The sequence below is a fragment of the Anoplophora glabripennis genome, unplaced genomic scaffold (assembly GCF_000390285.2).
Source record: "Anoplophora glabripennis isolate ALB-LARVAE unplaced genomic scaffold, Agla_2.0 scaffold585, whole genome shotgun sequence".
NCBI classification, from domain to species: Eukaryota; Metazoa; Arthropoda; class Insecta; order Coleoptera; family Cerambycidae; genus Anoplophora; species Anoplophora glabripennis.
The window spans coordinates 34,124-60,247 of NW_019416661.1; the positions used below are offsets into that span (position 1 = coordinate 34,124).

Here is a 26,124-nt window from a genome sequence, read left to right on the forward strand (position 1 = left end):
CAACAAATTCATTCTGGAAGCTTCAAATAAAGCGTATCTAATGATTAAGATAGGGTAAGACATAATTTGAATTTTTGTTCACACCTGTCTACATTTTTAGTTTGATTTTGATGTTTCTGATGCTTCCAGAAACTGAACGAGCTGATCCAAATGAAACTATAGAATAAAAGCTAAGATCATTATTATTGGATGAAATGTACTTAAAAATGTTTACCACGAGTATGTTACGCTAAGATCAGAAAACATGAACAATGTCCAATTTCTCTTCAAATAGCAGATGGTAGGTATCTATGATTTTATGCCTCAAATAGTTACTGCTTATTTGAGTTTGACAATTCCTACAGAATGAGATAATATTAATTTATAAAGTTATAACAGATGGAAGCTCTAGTGGAAGACATTGAATATTGTTAAGGAAGAATCGAATAATCTCTCAACAATAGGTAAGGTACAAAATATTCTTATAGTGTTCTTAAAGTTTCTCAATTCTGATAAAGTTCTTCCACTATTCAATAATTGTATGAAATGTGACAACTGGTAATCTATAAATAATTTAAGAATTTGTTATTTTCTACTGTCTTCGTTATGGCGTTAATACTTTTTTGTATTTCTTTTATGATTCTCACTGTGAGATATTTCTGGTATAAGGCAGGAGCTCACAGAAACGACATTTAGAAGTTCAATTTCGCTAATTATTCTCTGTTTGTTCGCTTTATATTTTCTCATCATGCATAGTCCCCTATAACGGAAAAATACGGCTTGATTTTGATATTTTTTATTAACCTATTTAAATGTTATGTTAATGTTCATGTTTTATTTATATGTATAGAAATGTTTTAAGGTACATCATCGTTCATGATCATTTAAAGATACTGCTTAAATTATACCTTCTCTTCTATCCCCAATTATTCTTCCCCATTACAATCTATATCATTATTATTCTGTTATAAGTTTCGTAATTTAAATCTCATCTTCTTCCAGGTCATAGATGGAAAGGCGAACTACGAGTATATTTTCGCAATTCATGGTGTCCTTATTCCAATTTTTGATCGTCCGCCAAGTTAATTTAGACGAATTGAACATTAGCAGAAGATAGATTGATTCATAATAAGTTTAGCCCTGGAGGGATGATTCATCTAGTAAATGCATTAGGCGTAGGACAACCTGTGGAGAAGACGTCTTGTTTTTCTTATCGATCCATCCTGAGCGACGCTTTTACACGATAGTTTCAAACGAATACCGTTCAAAGTCGGTATGGTACACCTTGTTCATATACTGTGGTTTTTGTAAAATTACTGTAGGATAATAATTATAGACATATTAAATAGACTAGATATATTAAATTAATTCGAAATAAATAAGATAGCAACAAAATTAAACAGTGAACAGTTTAAATTTATACAGAATTCCATCATGTTCCGAACGCTTCCGAAGAGCATAGGTTATCCACCACTGTTCATTTGAAAGGCCATATCTCCGCTTTTGAAATGCTGCTACTGCCGATTGACTTCACACTTGGTATGATATGATAGAATAGTAAACGTGTTAAAAACAAACTGCGAATTCGGTGAAACGGGAATGGCCCAACTGTTTCATTTTGTTACATTTTAATTTTTATTTTCAACTTTATCGGTATGTTGTCATAAAGTTATTTTTTTCAATATTTATCGACGGCACAGTGTATTTTTGTGATTTAATTTTCAAGTTTTTGTATGATATTTTGAAAAAGCATGTTTACGAATCATGAAAAAGTTGATATGGTTAGAGCGTACTTTTTTGTCAGGAGAAAACGATGCTGCTGCAAGAAGACGATATCGGCTGGATTATCTCGACCGTATCGAATTAGAAAATGTTTATATGATTGGTGAAATGAAATCAGAGAATGAGAAATTTAAAACCAGAAATATTAATCCTGATACCAGTAATGGAAGATTAGCCACAAAATTTCAAGTATGTTATATGTTGTAAAAATCGAGTGAATAAACTAAGTATTTACTTATTTTTGTGTATTTCATTTATTTAATTACTGCTTGAGTTATCTATTAGATTAGTTGTTAGGTTGTGTTTCATATTTTATTTTATTTAAAGGAATTAAAATTTCCTTTATATGAGATGATAAGGCTCCTGGCGAATACCCACTCAATGCAAATCTCATAATTATGATATTTGACAACAATACACAGCTCAGTTTTCAACTGTGCATGCGACTAATACGCGCTATTCTTTGAGGTCGCTCTAGCTTGTCCAGCGGCGATGTATGAAAATTACGAAAAAATTTAAAAAAATAAGTTTTCACAACGGAATTTGAAAAAATAAACTATTGATGAGTTTCTAAAGGTCAAACGCAGCCACCGTATAAATTTGACCCCTAATTCGAGGTCCAAGGTTCTCTAATTTAATTTTTTATTTTACAAATTTATTCCGAAGTTTTTTCGTCATGAAAGCTCACTTTGTGTGCATAGAAATAGTCCCCTAAAAATGGTTTGGGTTTTTTATTAAGACATGACGACTTTCCTGTTCACCAGTCAATGGTCGTGATCTCGCAATTACTTTATTTGCAGCAGCTTATCCAATTGAAATTAATTAATAAATTATAGATGTATAAAGGTAAATATGGGAATTGCAATATTATCAAGTTTTATCAAATGATTGTAGTGCAGCAATAGTTTACAACAAATACAGTGATTACAATTATAAACATCAAATAATTTTCTTTAATTTATCAATATTGTTAGCAAGAGTTCATAATTAAAAATATTGGCATGAAATTTTTAGTAATTCTTCCTCTCGTGATCGAGGACCAGGTTTCAGAAGACCAACCCGCCACTGACTGAGCTATTTCGGTTCGAATAGCGCATGTAAACGCTGAAATTCTCTCCTCCCTTTGACGAAACTGAAACCATATCGCTAAATGCTCGTGCTGGCAGAACCACCGCAGTTTTATTTCGATAAGTCCCAGTGATTTCCTTTTGTTAATTAGCTAACAGTACATATCCTCCGGTCTATTATTCTAGTTAGTGCGACTGATTTATAATTACTTAGGCGACAATGGGCAAACATCTGCAAACTGTTGCCGCGATGGCATGCATGAAGAGCCTCTTGATGGTTTTTAATTTCATATTTTGGGTAAGTCTGATGCAGAATAGGAGATCGCGTTTTATTAATATTTATGCGGCATTACTTATCGACTTTTTAATTACGCGTAGCGTAGTTCGTTAATCGATGGGGTACATACACGTGACTACCGCAACATATGGAATTTGCATACCGCGATGAATTTATTTTGCACAAGTTTTTCAAATTGGAAATAATAGACAAATGAATATGTACGGATTTGTGGTGGAATTTTGTTATTTTATGCCTATGTTATTCATATTTGATTGCTAATTTCTGAACATTATAAAAAACGCGAATGAAATTACTATAAATGAATTTATAAACTTGAATTTTCAAAAGCAATTTGGTTTTAGAGCAAAATATTAAAAAATAAGAAAAACTCCAGTGAATGGGCATTCATTCATACCTGATAGATGAACACTCAAGTCTATTGAATGAACATAATATATTCTGGAAAAGTAACTATTTTAAAATGTAGTTTTACACGTAGTCATTGGGTATTTTTACACAGTTTTTATTTTTAGTACATTCTCAACGGGGTACCATATTTTATCCACAGTTTGAGTCCTTTTCCTAAATTTTCTAGTAGCCGTCTGGACCATAGTTGTAGTTTCATAATCACCACCTTCTTTTTTGATAATTTTGACCAAAAAATGTTGATTATCATATTTGAAAATTACTTAGTCACCCATTCCAAACGGCTTTTCTTTATTGCTGGATGTCTTATTCTTAATTTGGTTGTTGCAAAATCTGCTTTTGTCCTATTTCCTATATTTTTTTGTTTAGCTGAACGATTTTTTTATTTTCGGAACTTCGTTTTCTTTCTTCCTTTCTTTTCTTTGTTTCTTCTCATCATTTTTGTTTTTCTTTTTGCTGTCGAACCATTCTCACCATTCTGTAGAAACCAACGCAAAAGGCATTGCACTTTTTCATTTGCTTTTATTTTTATCAAAATCCATTCTCTTCCACATACATCAGTCTAATATAATCTGCTTTTCAGTTTTGTTTTGAATCTTCCGTGTATCCTAATTGTTGACTTTGTGGATAGTCTCTACTTCAGTATTCCTCCTGCTATCACCGTCATCGTCAGTCTCCTTTTTATTAAGTTTTCCATTTCTGATTAACAACCTTCGGTTCTGCATCAATTTGGGTCTTCTTTCCGTTCTCTTCACCAGTCCTCTTTTCGGTCACATTTTCATTCTTCCTTCTGTTTTCTTTATTTCTTTCTATCTTACCCCAACTTCGGTTTTCTTTCCATTTAGAAATAATTTAGTAATAATAAAATTATAATTATTGTTCTTTTTTATTTTCTGTACAAACCACAAAATAAAAATAAGGTATTGTAATTTTTTTATCGAATCGGTTCTTATACATGCCTTAGTAGCTAATATTCACAGCACCCTGTACACAAAACACATTTAAAAATGTGCAATATTAAATATTCAAAGAAGTCATTTTAGCAAAAAAATAGTAAGTTTGTAAACAGAAAGTTGTAAAAATTTTTATGAATTTATTAGTGATGTTAAAAAAATAAACATAGTGATAAAGTCTATCTCTAACAGTATGGGACAATTTAAACAGTGTCTATCAGTAAGGTTTTTACTCCAAATTCAACTTTCTGCAACTAAAATTCCCCTGTCGGGAGTAAAACATATAGATTTAATATTTTAGAAAAATACACTGGGCATTTTTTAAGTCGATACCATAACCTTTTGAAAATTTAGCAAATTTAGCCTGTTGGAACTAAAACATATAGTGAAAACAGGTTAATTCTGTATGTGCAGGTCTTCATATGGAAAACAAAAATAAAAATTTTAGGGTTATGAGACATTTACTTTTCGTTACAATATACAGGGTGTATCTAATAACACCGAAAAAATGTAAGGGACGATTCTATGATGAAAATTAATAGGGGCCTGTGGTATAACATGTTTGGAAAAAACTTTCCCCTGCAAAGTTACGCCCCTCCAAAAATAAAAAAAAATGTTTTTCTTTTTTATCTTCCATGTATATCAAGCTAAAGAAATCAAACTTGGTTAACATTATCTGTTAAAAAACTACACTTTTTGATATTTTTTCAACCCTGAAGTATTTTTGCAAGGGGTTGAAATAATCAACCCCTATGACATTTTTTCTTATAATTTTTTTTCGATAAAATTTTTTCCTTTTAAAAAATATGTCTAAAAAGCCCCATTCATTCACTAACTTTTTGATCTCTTCAAATTTTTTCGAAAGGTTAAGGATTTATGAGAAAAAATTGTATTGCAATGCATTTTTAAAAAGATTGAGCTGTTTAACGTGAGTGTATTTTGCCGAAAGATCTAGTGGCCTGTTCTTTGCAATGGACTCCATAGAAACAAATGTCAGTGCCATTTATTGTTATTGTTTCTTACACTTTCACAAGTTTTATTATTTTGTGTAGAAAATATTAGTTTTTTTTACATTTTTAGAGGGGCGTAACTTTTCAGGGATGAATTTTTTCAAAAAAATTTATACCATACACGTCTAGTAATTTTCATCAGAGAATCGCCCATACATTTTTTCGGTATTATTTAGATACACCCTGTATATAGATTCAATGCTTAAAAAAATGTATATTAACGAAAAACAGATGGAGTTAGAGAAGCATTTATTTGAATTGAATTTTCTTCAAAATAAACGTATCTAAAGTTATTTTTTAGAATTAACTAAATTTATGAGACAATTTACCTTTTTATAGGGTAATTGTTTACTAAATTTTATTCACTCTATAAAATAACGTTATTTAATGTATGTTAATTTAAAAAAAAAATGTTCTAGTAAACATTTTCCTAAATCCATCTCTTTTTCAGCTAGAGAACACTTTGAAATATAAAAAAATTCTAAATAGAAAAATGTCGAACAACCAAAAGTTCTTTCAAACAAAATCAAAACAGCGAACTGAGAAAATGTTTTTACAAAACTCCATTTGGCTTTTAGAGATAGAATCTCAAGAAGACCTCTGGTTACGTTCTTGGAATTAACCGCATTCGACACCCGAGGTAGAAAGACATTGGCGGAAAATTTCAAGGCACGCCCTTGCTACGGTAAATTGTTACAATAGTTCCGATAACAGAACTTTATTGGCTTATTGTTTTCTTGGGATTTTATCTAAACAAATATCGTGGACTAGAACACTGTTTTCAGAATTGAATTTCTTCACTAGTTTTCAAGAAAAACAAATTTTCCAAAACCTGTCGATCACCCTGTTCATAAAGATTCTAATAAATAATTTTAGAAGAAGGAAGAACATATTTAAGTGCCAAGAATTAGATATTTCTGTTTTCTTAAAATTCAAAAATACTTATTTCCATCAATACAATTTCAGATCGTCCTTTTCGATTTCTATTATTTTATTACTTAATAACAATTAACTAATCGATTTTTTTATCCCAAACTTTCAATCCAATTGGTGATAGTAATAATATATCTACTCTTCATTCTAATCGCAAGGACTAGTCAAAATCGAAGACTTGCACCAAGAGGAGGCAGCACATTACTCATCGGGTTGCGCTTAGTCCCATTAAGGATTACTTTTGTAATCACACCCTTTAATCGGATTTTTAATAAAATTAATAAATATTTTTAGATTTCTGGCATTGCCATCCTAGCCATAGGCATATGGATGGAGGTGGAGCTGTACAAGTACATGGAGATGAGCACCGAGTTCAGCGGCACTGCGCCCTACGTGCTGATAGGGATAGGATCGTTAATTATCTTTATCGGATCGTTTGCCTGTTGCTGCACCGTTAAAGGGCAGCCAGTGCTGCTATACGTGGTGAGTAGCGAGAAAATTGTCATAGTTATGCCTTTATCAGCGATCACGATATAAATAGAAAATTGCACGTTTAATTCACAAAAATGGTCTAATGCCAAACTAGATCCTAATGGTTTTATGGAAAATAATTAATTAATCAACTTTATAGGTCGTTTTTCATTAAAAACATCGGTAAAGGTCTTGGGAACGACCTATCAGTAGAGCTGGCACAATTGTGTCTTCTGATTTCCGCCAGTTCTTTAATGTGTGTGTTGTGCATTGTTTAATATTTATTATTTTTTGTATATTAATATTTTAAACATCATTATCTTTGCTTGCTATGGGTTCTTTCATTTTCATGGTATCTGGAAATACATAAACCAATCTTTACCTGGCGGTATAATTCTCAAAAGTATAAAAAATGATATAAACTCGCGTCAGAAAATGCTTAGTTTTCGAGATATGCATTTGCTGATACACTGTTCTATAGGTGAAAAACCCAACTTCAGAACAAGAGGGCAAAGTGAAAAAAATACAGAAGAAACATTAAAAAAGAAAGAAAACAACAATTAAAGTACAATAAAACAAAAACGTGTTTAAAAACTATTTTGATATTAACATAAAAAGAGAGCATCAATAGTTAAAAATTGCAATTAAAAAAAAAATGTATATATAGAAACATATCAGCTAAAATACATTGATTTTATTTTGCAGCACTGAAATTAAAAATATCTCACTGATTACCTAATAAATTACAATAAATACACATTGTGTCAATAGGTGAATATTTAAATATATTTGTTCGTGGCGTAGAAATATAAAAAGTGTTTCCCTCTCTTGAGTTCTCGGAACGTAAAAATTAATTGATACAAAATATTCTTACAGTTAGTTTGGTTATTCAAAATTTTAAATAAGAATAGTAGGTACACAATATCACTAACGCCTAAAATCAAGACTTTTCAAGAAATTTTGATTTAATAAGTCACATTCTTGTGACCAATAAGTAGAAAGATAACATCAGTTTTAAATTTTAGACATTTAACAAACTTTCTTCGTACTGCTTCGATATTCTGTACAAATGAATTATAGTGAAGAGACCAAAAAGGTGGTGCACATTTAAGCTCAAATCTAACAAAAGAAAAATACAAAGTTTTTAACGTGTTTATTTGGACAAAATCTTTACTGTTTCTGACTATGAAACCGTACGGCTTACACGCTTCAGATATAATTTTTTCAATGTGTGAATTGAAAGATGGTCGAATTAAAGTAACACCGCTAAAATTATAGTCGAATATTATTTTCGATTATTTTAAAATATAAGATATTACACTTCTCAGCATTCATAGGAAGTCTAATCAATTGGGACCAATTATCAGTTTAAATCAAATTATTTTGAAGACGTATACAATCGTCGACAACGGTTGAGAATATTTTCAAGTCATCAGCATAGAAAAGGTAATTAATATCTAAGCAATTGATTATATAATTGATAAAAATGTTGAACAGTAGGGGCCCAAGAACAGATCCTTGCGGGACTCCAAACATGGCTAAGTAATCCACAGACTTACACCCTTTAAGTAGGAATACTGAAATCTATTTGACAAATAAGATTTAAATAATTTTAATAGAGAATTCGCGAGACCAAACTTATGAAGCTTTGACAGTAATATTTCATGGTAAAGTAATTTTAACACATTTGTATATTTTCCCAGAATAAACAATGTTTTGCCAAAATGACGTTTGTATGTTTCCGTTTAACGTAAAAAAGCAAACATAATTGCATAATAACGAATTTCGCAAAAAAGAAAATCAAAAATTTTAATCAAGAATGCCTTTTTCTCGTAAAATGAACAATACAAATTTTGTACTGTCCGTTTCTTTCAAAGTAGGCCGATTCGTACACAAATTCAAATTATAATATAAATTTTAATTCTAAGCAACTTTCCTTATTAACATATTTCTTTATTGTTAAAAACAAAGGCAGTTTATTCTTGAACGATTTTTATCTTTACCGATTTTCTGATCACCCTACAAAAATTTTAATCAAGATTGCCTTTCTTTCCTAAAATGAAAAATAATAATATTTTCCCTCTTTTCCACTATAACCGTGAACATAACTAGAACCTATTTGTATTTTTATGTGTAATGTACAATTTAATATTTACATTATTACATTTCTAGTTGATTTCAAGTTTCAAGTTAACCCAAGCAACGTATTTTTATTATTTTATTTTTTTAATTTTTTGCCTATTTTTTAATAGATAAGTTACAAATAAAGAAATAATGTATTTGCTATGCATTCTTGTTTTCTTTTACTAAAAAATATATAGTTTTAGTTACTTAGAAGACAAATAAAAATTGGCCATAATTTTTGTCCTTTGTTGTGAATTTTTAACTGCTTTTTCCTAATACTATGAAATTAAAAATAAGCAACTCTAAATTCCTGACATCCTGTAGATCTACTTCACAAAAGAATATTAACTGCATAATTTTCGTTTGATTTATAGTTAAATATAAAGTAGGATAGTTCCTGTTCATAAATATTACAATATAATAACTTACGCAATTTGTCTATTTTTACTAATACACCTATAAGGCACTTCCTATAATAAATAAATATGAATATTACAGTTACACAGAAAAGTCATTAAAATATTTACGAATGCATTAGGTAAAACTGATACAGAACATAATTATCTCGCATTATCATATACATACCTAAAATCAATAAAACATTTAATTAGGTATTCAGTTAGTAAATAACAAGAACCGGTAGATTATTTTGCACAGTTTCATTTAACACATGAAATTTGCGTGTTATTAAAGTTATCAGAATAATTTGCGCACATATATGTCACTGTCATAACTGTAATTTGTCTTGGTTTATCGGACTGACAGAGACATAACTGCTAACGATAATAATATTTAGTTATCGAAAAATTCCTATGTTGCCGTTATTATTGATGTTGATACATTTATTAACAAGAATAGATAACTGTAATCGTATAATGTTCGGGATAGAGTGCGGAAATTTTAGATACCTGTATACGGGGTGTTTTGGAAGAAGAAGGTGTCTCAAACTCGATAGTATGGGCCTACTGTGAGGATACAAAAAATTTAAATAAAATTTGGAACACGTGGTGTTAAATGGGATGAGGTAAGCTCCATTTTCAATAGAAAGAAAATATTTGGCACTTAACAGAAGCGACTAATGACGTCATCAATTATATTTTTTCCAGAAACATGCCCAAATTTTTTCCTGTCAAAAAGCTCTCTTTTTTCTAATAAACTTTTATAGGAGAAATTTTTCTGTACTACTTACCGTTTAAAAGTTATAAGCAATGTCGTCCAAAAGAAATACTACCTAAAAATCATATTAGCGGTGGAAGGATCAAGTAGTCGTTGGAATATAATTGAATGTTCGTTGTGTAAAGTGCATAAATGTCACAAAATATTTGTCATTACTCAATACGAACGTCAGACGTATAACTTTTGTGCTTATAAAATGTTTTCTCATTTAGGAAAAGTTGATATGTTGCTAATTTACGGCGAGTCACAACAAAATTCAAGAAAAACTGTAGTGTTATATCGCGAAAGGTATCCAGAGCGCCTCATTCCTGTTCATAGAACCTTTACAAGATTGGAGGCGACATTGCGACGAAATGAAGATGCATTTTCTGTTCGGAAAAATCAAATAATTGACCGAAGAGTAAGAAACAATATTAATACAGCTAGACTGTTACAGTATTTTGAACAAAATCCATGAAATTCTATACGGCATACGGCAAGCTAGCAGGGAATTTAATTTGGATAAATCAGCCGTTCAACGAATTTTAGAGATGGGTACCTATCATGACTACAAAATTCAGAATTTGGAGTTTTTCCCTGAGCGTCACATTGAAAACAGACTTAAAGTTATAGCTCAAATTGTAGTAAATGTAGAAACTGTTTATCAGAACCTTTTTAGGTACGTTCTTTGGACGGACGAAAGTCTTTTTTGTCAGTAATGGTTTGCCAAACAGACGAAAAGAACACTAGTGGTCCATTGAATACACGGTCGATAACCGCACGGTTTAAGGCGTCAGTACTTAAATCGATGTGTCGATCTGCCCGGGTTTCGAATCCCGCGGCCGGTAGACCGTAGATTAGCTATGCTTGTACGGAGGATTGGCACCCTCTGTGCGGGTATGGTAGGGTGGAAGAATGTTGGCTTGGGTCAATGTGAGAGATTGACACCCCCCTAATTAATGAGGTTTTCTAGGTTTCCCTCATTTTTTAAGTTTAATTATTGTTATCATCACATTTTGTTTTAACTGTATTAAAGAGTTATCGAGTTTAATCTTCTTATTTACTCTTAATGACATTTATGCAGTTTAAACAAAGAAACAATCAATTATTTTGCAGCGACTTATCCTTGCACCGCTAATGTGATTTTTAGGTGGTGTTTCTTTTGAAACTTTTTAGTACGATATTGCTTCCTAACTTTTAAACTTGAAGCAATACAGAAAAATTTCTCTAAAAAAAGTTTATTAGAAAAAAAAAAGCTTTTTAACAGGAAAAAAATTTCGGTATGTTTCTGGAATAAAATGCCATCGACGACGTCATTAATCAATTCTGTGAATTCCCAAAGATACCTAATACTTTCGATTGAAAATAGAGCTTACCTTATCCCATTTAACACCACATGTCCCAAATTTTATTTAAATTTTTTGTATCCTCACAGTACGTCCATACTATCGAGTTTAAGACACCATGTACAATAAATTCCTAGGCTAATAGAATAGCAAAAAATAATATTGCAACTTAAAAATAGTATAGGCCCTTGCTGCGTAGGAATAAATCTTCTTATTTTTTGTTGCTTGTACAGTTCCTGAAAGTATGGTATTTCTTTCCAAAATATCCTGTAGAATATATAAATCAGTACAGAAAATTTATTGGTTTATTATAGGTAATAAGAACAAAAGCAAAAAATTAATGTTATTTAAAAATGTACTGAAAAAATTATTAGAATTTTCCAGTTTTAAGGGATATTTCAAAAATTGAAAAGATATTAGAAATTATACATTTTTAACATTATCTACAAATATATTACGTGACTATCACATCTAGTGACTGGTCGAGCGAAATAAAACACACACAGAATGAATTCCAGAGCTTTCATTAAAAAAATGGCACATGCGTTAATAACACCTTTTAACGATAACAATAAAAAACGAGAAAAATTGATGTTAATAGCGTTGAAACAGCCTACAACTCATCTGAATATTTACACTGGTGGCGTGCAGTTTCTTTCCAGTTCGACAACTTTAAATAATAAGAAACAATGCGGTCTCATATGTCTATTTTAATTTACTTGCAAGTTGTTTCCGCAACAATAAAAATTGAAGAGTGGAGATGATTTAAGAGTTCATTGTTCTTGGGATACCTCGCACTTATGTTTTTTACAGTCTTGATAATTTGCTGGAAAGAGTAAGACTTTGTATAGAATTTAGTCCCGGATATCCTTTGCAACTGATACGGAGATTATTCTTACTCTTTCTGATAACCTTTTGCGATATGTACGTGTACCAATTTGGGTTTATAGCTTATTCCGCTCGTGCATATAAAGGAAATCGAAAGAATTGTGATGAACGGAATACATGCATAGAAATAGATGATGTATATGTACAGATAGTGCCATTACTGTAAGTGCCAGTTAGAATTTGGTTGAGACAGTTTGCCACTTTAAAATCTTACGCATTTTGTGCTGCACTGTCTGCTGGAATTGGTAATAGTATTTGAAAGAGACAGATAAGGGAGATATACAATGTAAGAATGTATGACTAAAATGATGTGCCGCAAGCTAAATGTGTTATAGATTACCTTTGATTAGTTAACAGAAAATCAAGATTTTAATTAGGTACCTACCTACTTTCTGTAAGGTTAAACACAAAAAAATACAAAGTATTATTTTGAAAGTTTCAAAATAGCACCAAATTATGTTACAGTTTATAGCAAAATTAGTAAAATCTAATAACTAATATTTAAAACTACTTAATTCATCTCAAACATACAGGTGTTTGTGGGAACTATATTTATTTAATTATTTTTAAAATTACCACGAAATTGTTAGATTTTCACAGTAAAAAGAGTCTAATAAAAACTGAAACAATTCGCAGATTCTGATAAAACGTCAAGAGTAGCTTTGATAGACTAGACTTTGGTACAAGAGAATTTTGTTTTAAATATTTGCCCATATAAGTATATTTCCAAGAAACAAAAATATTTATTTTTATTTTAGTTACTTATTTTTTTTATAACTATTAGTGTTATTACACAAAGTATATACACATGTCAAAACCAGGAAATTATTCCACTAAGTACATCATATTAATATAAAATAATTATTGAAAAACATGTAAGAGTGTATAAGACAGAACATAATAGTATACAGACAAAAGTAAACTATCAAAATAACAATATCATAAAGGGACCGTACAATAATACAAATAAATGATTTAAAATGAGATAAAAATTATATAAATTAAAATACAAAAGTAATACAGTTAAAAAAGGACAATAAATTAAATATGGCTAAAATCACTTGTTAAAAACTGTTCAATGCAATGTTATAAAAGGAATTTTGTAAAAGATAATTTTTCATTTTGCTTTAAAATTGTTTATAATTCAGTTTTATAACATGCAATGGGATAACATTAAAAAGATATACACCAATGTAACCCGTTCCAGTTCTAGTTTTACACAATCTCAAAAAATTTACTGAAAGGTTATCCTGAGATCTAACATTATGAGTGTGAATTTCACTTCTAGTCTGAAAAATATTTAAGTTATGTTTTATGTATAGCAAACATTGCAGTATGTACATTGATGGAACTGTTAGAATATTTAATTTAATAAATTGATTTTTGCAGTCATCTTTATAAGTAAGACCTGAGATAATTCTAACTGCTTTTCTTTGCTGCGTGAACACTTCAAAAAGATCATGGTCTCTTACTTTAAGCAAAGCTTATTAGCGGTAAACCATTCATTAACAGTTAACTGAGTCTAAGGGATTGTATTAATTAAATCTATGAGTATTTTACTTCTTTCTGACAGACATGTGTCATCAGCAAAAAAAAATTCTCAGAACAACCAATATAGGTTAAAAATAGTATGAGCCCCAGTATTGATCTCTGGGGTACTCCGTGTTTTCAAGTCGGATTTTACGTTATTGTAACTCACTAAATGCTGCGTATCTGTCAAGTAAGAACTCAACATCTGTATATTGTCCTCGGTAATCCCATAAAATTGTAGCTTTCTAACAAGAATATTATGAGATACACAATCAAATATTTTTGTCAAGTCTAAGAACTCTGTCGCTATTTATTCACCATTTTCAAAACCTTCATTAATATATGAAACAAGTTTGTTTATAGCCAATGTATAGTAGAGCAACCATTGCGAAAACCATACTGATTTGAATTCACAATACCATGGGTGTCAAAATAATTGGTAATTTATATTTTCAATATAGACTCATACATTTTTGCAAAATATGGAATTATGGATATGGGCCTAAAATTGGAAAGTTCATTTACGTTATTCTTTTTGTGTATTGGTACTTCTCTAGCAATTTTTAGAGAGTCTGGAAAAATACTCGACTTGATACTAAGGTTAATTAAGTTGGTAATTGGGATTAGTATTGAATTCATTATACTTTTCACTATTTGCGTATTTAGGTTATAAACATCTTCACATTTTTTATTTTTTAAAGTCATAATGACATTGAAAATTTCCCAGGGTGTTGCCTCCATAAATTGAAATTTATTTTCTCCATCGCTACTATGTAGGTATTCCGTAAATTGCAGATTACATGTACGTAAATAATGTTCGTCAGTCAATGACGATAATAATTAATTTAAGATGAATTCATTATTTGGTAAAAGTTATTAGCTTTTATTAACAGGCGACATAAAAAAACGTGACAATATAACATGGAAAAATCTTCTTGTAGGTGCATGTTGTATTTATTTTATTTAACCTCAAATGTTTGACTGCAATTTCAGTATCATACATCTTCAATTTGTCATATATTTTCCTATAATTTGTAATACAAGTTTGATATGAAAACTATTTTTTCACTTTCCCTGCCCCATTAGAGAAAAAATAATTTTGTGTATTACTCACAGTGTTTTCAACTACTTTGGAAATTGAAATATAAAAAATATATGCAGTATAATTAATTACTAGGGCGTTTACGATTTTTATGATTACAATATATCTTGCCATCCTTGTGAGTCATATTAGGAAAATTATCTTAATCGGTATGAGAGCATAATATGTAGCTGTATTCTGTTAAGTATTCTAGGAATACTTTGTAACATTAATTTATACTGTTTTCAAGGGTAAGGTATCATTACATTATTTTTTAGACATAAATAATTACATTTCGTACAATATTTGTTAATATAGAATTACAAGAAAATTATTGGAATTATTGCAACAATTTACCACGGCAGTGGCGTGCCTTGAAATTTTCCACCAATGTCTTTCTACGTCGGGTGTCGAGTGCGGTTAATTCTAATAAACTGACGCAGAGATTTTCTTGGAACCCTATCTCAACAAATATCGTACGGTGTAATTAAATTTTACAGCAACCCAAAGGTTTACACTTTGACTACTTTCTTCCATAAAATGGTGAATGCGCCAGTTAAAATATGCAGGAATATTAATGTTTAAAACAAAAGTTTTATATGTCCATCTCTAACCACGAGTAAACTAAAAGAGTTAACCATATGCCTGACATATTAAAACAATAACATATTTAATTTCTTTATATTAGAATGAATATCCAATTATCTTTTTCAAACAATTTGCTCTTTTGCTGCTATCAGATCCAACAAACTTTGTATCATTGTAATATTAGGAAAAGTTACATTATAGATTATATAAGAATATACCGGTATTCCTTAGAATATACAGTTATTCCATAGAAAAAGTTAGGTATTGAATAATAGTGTATTTAATAAAAATGGCTCACCGAACGAAGGTACTGAAAAGGTTTGTTTTAAATTTTAGAAAGATTTGTTACAAATAAACTTGAAATCAATCAACACTTTTCTAGTGAGTTTATTGTAAACAAATTATATGCACCTCTAAATACAATACACCCATGATCTAATAAAGGAACAAAAGATTCAGCAATATTCTATGATCTGGCAGTCTCGAAATGATTTCAATTGATTTTGTATTAATTACACAACTTCAAAAATGACCAGAGAACATTATTCCCATGTATTTTGAGTCGCTAAATTCGAATGCGATGTCAGAATTGCTCCAGCAAATCACCAGAATTTTCCGACATCAAAAAATGCTTTAAAAACGCATAAAATGGACAAATCGGCATTTAAAATACAGGTATGATTTATCAGCGGTTGAAATTAGTGGCTATATCTTTAAATTCCCATGTATCTGGATCCGCTGAACACGAATCCGAAGTCAGATTTGGACCATAACGTCACAAATCCTTTCTAACCTTAAAAAAGCTTAAAAATCCACAAAATTAATAAATTAGCTTCTATGATCCAGGTATGATTTAACAGCGACTGAAAACTGCGTCCTGACTTATGTTTTTCCCCTGTATTTTGACTCGCTGAATCCGAATCCGATATCATAATTGCTCCAGCAAATTACCATAATTTTCGAACTTGAAAAAATACATACTCAAAATTTATACAGAGCCGTTCAAAGGGCGGTACAGGCGATACGGTTATATAATAGGTTTGTTTAGAACCGGTGCTATACGCTTTCTTTTCGTTTATCATTCGACAGCTTAGGTTACGTTAGGTTTTCTGTTCGATTATAACTGGCCGCCAAGAAATTTTCGTACCAGGCGTTGAGGTCTCTATTGGTAACACTGAATTTATGGAAATAACATATTTTTGCAAATTTTCGAATGTTAAGGCTTTATCATTCGAAAATTCCAGAATATTATCGATGTTAAGCAATTTTTTTAGGTTAGAAAATTCTGGTGATTTCCTGGGGCAATTCTGTAATCGAATTCGAATGCAACAGCTCAAAATACGTATGAATAATGTATTCTGGTAATTTGCCCAAGACTTTTTTTTTGTGGAGCTGGAGATAATTTCGAGTTAACTTTAAACTTTACAAAAACACCACAATCAAGAAACCTTTAAAAATAATTTAAGAATAATCAGAAATTCTTATAAATAATGACATTTTCTCATAAATCCACTGTATGTTCACAATAAGTTTTTTTATTATTTTTTTTTTGGAGTACTTATATGATCTGCTACACACTGTACAAGTATTCAAGCAAATTAATTATTTTAAATGTCTCATTTTCAGTACGGCGCTTTCCTGGCCATCGTCTTCGTCATGGAACTGGGAGCAGGCGTCTCGATTTTCGCCTACCGCACCAAGCTGACCGAAGGCTTCGACAAAGGCTTAACCCAGGCCATGATAAATTACCGCAACGATACCGCCCACCTAGCCACCGACTTCGATCTGATCCAGGGAACAGTGAGTGTATAGGAACGTAATTAGTTACAGTTAGCTATTATTCATATTCTCATCCGGGATATTGCCTCTCGGTCGTTTAATATCGGTGGGATTTGCGTGGTACGAGGAAACTGGTTAACGGGGCATCCATTAATCCAGGCATTTTTCATTATGACAATATGAAAATGGTTGTCTTCATGGGATACACAATTTATCACAAACATAAGTAATGTCAGATATTTTTATCGTTTCGAGTTCAATAAATTAGGTCGAGTGTAGTAATATGTTGGTTGTTTGCTTTAAATAGACATGTAAATTACTGCAAAGGTTGGTTCACACTTAATCTGAAGCCCCGCCCTCCACTATGTTCCTATCCTGCAACAACTTTCAAATTTAATATATTTTGCCTTAGTCGAAATCCTAAAAAGCAGGGAACTCAGTATTGAACCTTGAGGAACATCCTTTATTATATTCCTAGAGCGCAAAAGAGGCTGCTAGTTTTACTCTTTGATTTCCATCAGTTAAATAATTCCTGTAATCTAAAAGAATTAACAGAAATATCATTCAAATATTCTTAACTTTCTATAGAAGCAAAACGGTACCAAAGATTTATATTGGTTTATTTTCATCTCGTTCATTTGCTAACATAAAAAATTCTAACCTCAAAAAGTTATGTCATAAAATGTCACAGAAAGAAATAGTAGCAAGCACTTTCTAGCGCATGGTCAATAGCACTTGCAAACTTGCCTGTACTAAATTTCAATGTACATGTATTTTTTTGAAGATATGTAAAATATGATTTAATAAACTCATTTTTGACGTGTATATCAAAAATAAAAGGATCATAGTCCATGGATAAAAAATGACTTAATCTTCTATTACCTTCTAAATTTTTTCACTCTACTCCGCAACACCAGGTATATGATGAGTATTAGATATATTTTGGCAATAATTTTTTTACAGTCAAATCATTTAAAAATATGACGTCTTGAAAAAAAAATTATGTGGCAAGTAAATATTATGGTATAAAGAAGAAAATATTTAGTTAACGGTTTAATTCTAAAGATGGTTCAATATTTGGTAAACATTTACTATTTTTGAAAGGTGATTTTTTTTTGTATACATATATATTTTCATTAAATCTGATAAGAATATGACAGCACTACACCAACTGCGAATTACTTTTTTTGTATTTCTATTTAATTTTTAAAGGATCATAATATAACCCTTATAAAAATCATTTTAGAACTCATTGTTCTTTGTCTACTTTTGTTGGTTAATTTTTTTTGTGCAAGGTTATGGGTTCAGAGTTTAATTTGATAAACATGGTCTGCAGATAAATTGTGATTAATATTTAAGTGGTGCCAGAATTAAAAGAGTTTGAGGAAGAAGTTTCAACTGTCAAATCAAAGGCCGGAAAATTTTTTATAGACTTATTTCAACATATTTTGTAGCACTTGTAGTACCTAAAAAGAAATATGTGTAATAATGTGGTGCCTATATGCTGCCGTGTTCAATCTTCTTATTATAGTTTCATATAAGACACTGCATAGTATAAGCTACAAAAGTTCTTTTTGAAATTTCAAATAGTAACACTTAATTATATTATAATTGCATGGCTGGCACTGATTTACTTCAAATTCGTGTGAAACTACCATAAGAACTAAACAATGAATAATGCCTATAAATAATTAGTTTTTAATTGTTGCTTATAGCGCGTTTGATCCTATTTAGAAAAAAAAGAATTACTGGAATAATGATAGGAAAGGTACCAAAGAGAAAGGTAGCAACTAGCAAAATGCTAAAATGAATAAAACCAGAACTATGCCATAAATAAATAACTGCGGACAATTTTTCTTAGAGTTGAAAAATTCTGTAATGGTTTTTTAATATAAAATATGTCATATTGATCATTGTTAAGTATTAAGTAATATTAGATTATTGAACTGAATAAGTATAGTTATCAAAAATTTAGAAAAGTGGATATTTTCTTTTATCAGCAACTTTATAAAGCAGCTTATATCTTCCGACTACTTTAAATAGTACATAGATGGCCCTTTCATCTTTTAATATACCTTCGATTGTCATAAATTTAATTTGTGCTTGTTGTAAATTTCGGTGCCATGGAAAACATAACATTTCATAATTTTTGTGAATACTGACAGTGTTTTCTTCTTTTAATGGCATTATATAACTTAAATTTTATTATTCTATGTGAAATGTCTCTTTATAAAAGACTCGCCTTGTAAAATTATGTTTCATTGTAACATTTTACAACATGATATCGGAATACCGCCCATATCGACGATTTGGCTTGGCGTAACTAAGTACTGTGCCCTTTGCCTTTACCACTTTCACAAACAGTTCATCCTGTTACAGCTCCATTGTTGCGGAAACCATAAATCCAGTGACTGGCTGGACCTCAATCCACGTCAGCCGATTCCTGCTTCTTGCTGCATCAAAGAGAACTGCAACACCGAGAAGGAGAACGAGATATATACACAGGTAATTAACATGAAAATAATATCGCATAGACAGTGTTCCATTAAAAACGAAACATAACCTAATGGGGGATACCTTAGATCAAAATAGGATGATGTATCAAAGTTAAAAAAAATCGAATTGTGGTAAATGTTATCAAAAAAATTTCAGCAGTTATATTTTTTAAGTATAAGAGTTTTAAAAATAACAGTCACTTTGGGCAAGCTGAACTTTTTTTTTAATAAAAATTGTATACTTAGCGCTCTCTGCTCACGAGCCTAAAATGGTTATATTTGAAATTCTCATACTAAAAAAATATAGACTAAAATTTTCAATACATCGGGGCAATGTAGTTTTAGAAATATAGTCAGAGTTCAAAAGAAGCACATCATTCTGTCATTAAATTTTGTCTCATTGTTAACGAAACATCGTGTATATTTTTTTAAACAATACGGAATTAAATTAGATTTTTTGCACGTGTTTGGGGAGCCTTTGGCAACAGCTCTATTAATTGATACATTTTTTTTACTTTCAGGGTTGTTACGATAAAGTAATTGAATTCCTCGACGCCAACATCGGGATTGTCGCCGGCGCCGCCGTCGGCATCGCTTTTTTCCCACTGATCGGCGTCGTTTTATCATGTTGTCTGGCCAGTGTGATAAATAAAGCTAAGTACGAGCAGATGGCTTAAACAGAAAGCGCTAGAATAATGCTCAAACATATATAACTTCTTCTATCGTCTCAGTGTTTTCTCTTTACACGTACCTTTACTAGATATGTCCAATGTTCTGCTTTAAGACAGATGTCCTTTATTGATCAATACTGAAGTTGACCCAGCATGAGAGATTTGAAACAAACAATCTATTCAGACCAATTTAACTATAATTATAACAAAATGTGACATAAAAATCAGATAATTAAATGATTAGCACAATTTTGTATTGCTAAGTTGAAAATTAATCTAAAAGTATTCCGATACAAGATGCAGTTCTAATTCGTGTTGTTAAATTTTAAAAGATGATTTGACTGTCCTTAAAGGTCAATCCATATTCTGCAAAATGTAAAATCTAAAAATTTAACAAGCATGCCATTATGTGTTCTGATGACATATAAGGAAAAGAATCTTGACAGAAACTTATGAAATATGAAATTTTTATAATATCTCGTAACTTTTAGAAATAAGATTTTTAATTTAATGGTTTATTAATTTTTATTATTAAATTATACATATTTCGATATACACTTCTTGTCAATATTAACGGACCACTAAAAACAGACCCTATTTTTAAATTTAATTTTCCCGTTAACTCTGATTTTGACGCTCTGTTATTAAATAGTTTTTATCTTCAGTAACAACAAGATAGAAATTTTATACTAGATTTGCATTTTAGTGATCCTTGTATTGGAAACTTGGAAACACTGTATTAAAAAGTATGGTAAAATTCGTGGAATGATCAAGTAAAATTCATGTATCATTATGTATTTTGAAGGTTATATTTAATATTCCATGAATGTTACATGAATTTTACTTGAACATTCCGTGTCAACAGGTTACCATGGATGAAAAACAGTTAATTGGGGTTAAAAGATTTGGACCATTTCCAGATACTTGAGAATATTAAAATAATTTTTTTATCATTTATTTTTTAATCTGTTAAAACTTGTCGCTTTTGATTTTCTTTTCAAATTGATTTTTTTTTGTTATTTTTTCGGTAGACTGCTGAGATTTCTCCACTTACAATAAATACATCGTTGAAAAACTTTCAAAATGCTATTTTCATTCAGCATACAATCCAATAAGATAGCATTCATAAGAATGGTAGGAAATTGCACAGAAAACGATGATGGTTTCTGAGAACCGCAGCATTGAAGCAAAATTCTAAAGTTACAAGGAAATTCTTTGGAAGAAATTCCTATAAAAAGTTTATACAGATTTAAAAAAAAAATAACAAAAATAAAAAAGTTATAATAATGTCAGCTGCCTTGCAAGAGAAGTTACGTTAACAAGAAAAGTGTCTAAAACCTCCTTGAATAAATGCGTTATTAAAATGTCTTCCCAAGATATAATTTTTTAATTTTCCAACTAAAATAGTGAATTGCAGCATGATCTAACTTTCATCATTTTTTAATAATTTTTGTTCTTTGATTCAACTTATAATCTCTGTTATTAATTGAGTTTATTGAATAAAGTTAAAAACTTATAGACATAACAGTTGAAAAAAAAAAATCAGGGACAGTATGGATAGACAACTTGAAAACCATTAACCCCTATCTTCCTCTTTCGACTACACACTGAAAACATGTTCAGGGATATATGGCAGGACATTGATCAAGAGAAGCTGTTTCAAATATGAGTTGTCGATATGAAGCCTATTAAATCGTGTCCAAACAGAAGTGACAAGAAGCGACATTTGACGACAAGTTTCCAGAAAAAAGTTAGTGTGTATTGATATAAAAGCCCTTTCAGATAGATGCTACAGGGAGCAGGGGGGATAACATAAAAATAATAAAATGTCGATGTTGAACTATGTTTCGTGTCCTAATAATATGTCACAGTATTGGGAAATGTAGTAGTCACGCAAAAGATTCATATTTTATAAACTTTTTAAACATAAAACAAACTTATAACGATGATCGATGACAAGTGACTAATGATAAACTGTCCACACTAAAAAAAACACATCGCAAGTTCAATTTTCTTTGAAGTTTACTACTATGTCAACATAAACAATCAAATACATATATCGACAAACAGCAACTTTATTTCTGGAAATTAGTCGCCAATGACAAATGTTGCTCCTTGTAGTTTTGTCTAGACATGTCTATATATCGACACATGGCAACTTTATGTCTCGAAACTAGTAACCTGTAACCAAACGTTATCGGTTCTGCCTGGACGTGTCTTTAGAAGTAGGTATTATTATATCAGTTAATAAAAGAAATAATTAACTTATTCTCTCTTGCACCCTGTACTCATATTTCAATAAAAATGTCTGTCTTAGCGAGGTTACTGAGCAATTAACTTACCATAAAAACAAGATCATCAAAATTAAATTAGCTGTTAGCCAGAACATTAACTTTGAAATTGTGCTATTTCTGTATTAAATTTGATCCGAGGTGTATTTAAAATAAGTTACCGATCCAATGTATGCACGTAAAAATGTCAAAATGATTAATAATGGATGTCTTTGTCTTTAGATAACATGGATTATTCAAACGCTTCTCTAATGTATGTAAATGTATTTTATATTTTGTGCGTACACGTTATTCATTATTTATTATAATGTAAAATAAATCTTATATTCATAGTATCCATAATGTATATTATAAATACTTAATTATAAGAATCCTGAGATAGTAGGATCAGCTTGAAAATCTCTAAATTTTCCCAGAATGCTTAAGGATCAAACTCTTAATGATGTTTTTAAAATATTTATTTGAACTTCAGGAACTAATAAAAGTCTTTAAAGTGTCCAAATTTCATACTGTAGTTAAATCATTGTATTTACAGGTTGTCTAAAGAAAATATAAAAAATATAGATGCAATTGTTAAGCTTAGAAAATGTTATTAAATAAAAAGGTACTAGTTTACGGAGCAAAAGAAATAGTTTTTTTGAAAAAAATCTATCTTTTGTAATATATATTTATTCTCTGGACAACCTGCAGGTATGGATATCTAAATATATATTTACCAGTGTCTTTCTTTAGTTGGTTAGATAGGTGATAAAGTAGAAGTGCACGATATTATATATGTCAATATATTTATTAGGTATATTTGAAATATCAGAGAGTTCAATTAACAAGGAAAATCCCTTTTGAATATTTTCGCCCCACCTTTGCTAGTATGTGGCACATTAACATACTGAGCTACAAAGCTGACGATTTGTAAAATATTGAAAATTTTAGTGTACCTATCTACACTAACAATAACAGTACAATTACTTTTTTGCATTTCAGAACATTTCACTATTATGATAGTATTGAGACTTAAGACTTCCGTATGTCGCACTGTAAAAAAGTTTACATTATATTTACGTGTATTATGAAATATATATTTAATTGTATTTTTGAATATATACTCTAATTGTTGTTCTACTGCATTTTATTTATTTTTACCCTTATATATCCTTATACAGGGTGGTCCGAATTTTATGCAACTTCCAATCAAATACAATCCCCTCGTGCAGACATTTCTAACCATAATATTATAAGAGTATTTATGTTTATGCTTAAAAGTAAGTGGAATTTGTAAGCACATCAACAAAAATTATTTACAGTCCTTTCTACACCACCTGTGAGGTAGAGTTCTTGGCTCGTTTTAGTTTCCCTTAGAAACCTAATCCACTATCTTTAGAAATAAGAACAATTTAAATCAAAATAATAATAAATGTACATTTACCAAAGGCGAGGGGTAGTGAATTTTCTCAATCTGCATATTTGGTCACAAGAAAATCCTTATGAAATTCGGACATTATCTTTTCAACACGAATTTTCTGTGAACGTGTGGCTCGGAATAATTCGTAATAAAGTTTGTGGACCTTTCTTGCCACCCCGTCTAAATAGCCAGTCATTCCTAAACTTTCTAGAAAACCATCTATTTGAATTATTAGAGGATGTTCCATTAAATATACGACAAAATAGCTGGATACAATGGATGGTGCTCCTACGCATTCTGGGAGAATAATATAAGAATAGCTTAATGAAAATTATATGGGGCGATGGATAGGTAGAAGACCAAATGCCAATGTTGACCATAATGGTGCAGAGGGTCCAGTGTCTTGGCCAGCCAGATTGGCATATCTAAACCCCCTGGAATTCTACTCCAACAGATACATGACCACAACTACTGCAATGAACAGAAGACGGGTTTAAAAGAAAACCACCACATGATATTAACTTCAATTAATTCCATTAGTAGAAGATTTTGCATTTTGAACAATTAATTGTTGTAAATACGTAACCTTGACTTTGTTTCTAGTTTAGTTGCTGTTGCTGATAGTCATTTGTTCAATTTAATGTAGAGGCTGTTCAAAAATTTGGAAAAGGTAAAAACAGTGAAGAGTAAAGTACCTTAAATCTTAACGCTACGTAAAAAAGTAATGGAGAAAAGTTGCTTGGAATTAAACTTTATGTTTAAATATGAAAGCATGTCCTTCTAGTTAATACTCGACATTCTAGGATATTCTAGGACTCTGCTTATTTTTTAATACTTTCGGGGAACCCATTCTATTTAAAAAATATTGCTTTATTGAAAAACAGATACACATGTTTGCATATTAATAATTTATTTTTTATACAGGGGGATCAAAAACAAACACATCAAAACAAAAAACATTAATCCAACATTTATTTTGAGAACACAGCAGAATCAGTATGTACGCGCCATTAGAAAACTATTCTACATGAAGTCCACCAAGTTCAACACACCTCCAATCTTTTTCTAAATGCAGCGTAGGTCGAATGTATAATTTCTTTATTTACTTGGGCAATAGCTTCAGTTATCCTGCTTTTCAAGAAGTCAACATTGTGTTGCACTGGTTCTCTGTACACTCTTTCTTTCAAGAAATTAGGTGTTGATATTTAATTTTATTTAAATAATGCTTACTTTACAGCATCGCATTTATCTTGTTAAATGTTACGGTATCGGTAACATTTCTTATAGCCAAGCAATTGAATTGTTTCATGAAAAATATCTAGATGTTAAAGTTACCCGCCAAAATCTGAGAAAACTAATTCGAAAATTTGATTTAACTGGTGATGTAAAAAACGTAAAAAGGTCAAAAAAGGGACACGATGACGATGATGCAGCCACAATACTAGTTTTGAATTCGGTAGAAGAAAACCCGAGACTGTCACTAAGGAAGATATCTAAACAAATCGATGTTAGCAAGACACATATTCAGAGGATTTTGGTTGAAAATAAATTTAAGGCTTTCAAACCAAAAGTAATTCACACTCTAGAAGTTGGTGATGAGGCACATCGTTTGGAGTTCTGTTTAGAGATAGGAGAAAGGATTGTGGTAGATAGACATTTTCACAAAAATATAATTTTTTCCAATGAAACCAATTTTTCTACCAATGGAGTGGTATCGTCGCAAAATTGTCGTTTTTGGTAGCAAGAAAATTCTTCCTTTACAGTTACTTCAAGAAGTCAACGGTTCAAAAAAGTAAATGTTTGGTGCGCGATTACTTTCAACCGAATAATTGGGCCATACTTTTTTTAAGCAAATTTAAATCAATATATGTACCTG

General features: G+C 30.6%; 1 protein-coding gene across 1 annotated transcript; it reads left to right on the forward strand.

The window, feature by feature from the left end:
- Window positions 1–2,899: 2,899 nt before the first annotated feature.
- LOC108913170 (tetraspanin-7-like) lies at window positions 2,900–20,593 on the forward strand. The gene is made up of 5 exons (XM_018718661.1): window positions 2,900–3,126; window positions 6,725–6,913; window positions 17,240–17,413; window positions 19,772–19,897; window positions 20,409–20,593. The coding sequence occupies exons 1-5, from the start codon at window positions 3,049–3,051 to the stop codon at window positions 20,562–20,564; spliced, it is 723 nt and encodes a 240-aa protein (XP_018574177.1). The 5' UTR covers window positions 2,900–3,048; the 3' UTR covers window positions 20,565–20,593.
- Window positions 20,594–26,124: the final 5,531 nt, after the last annotated feature.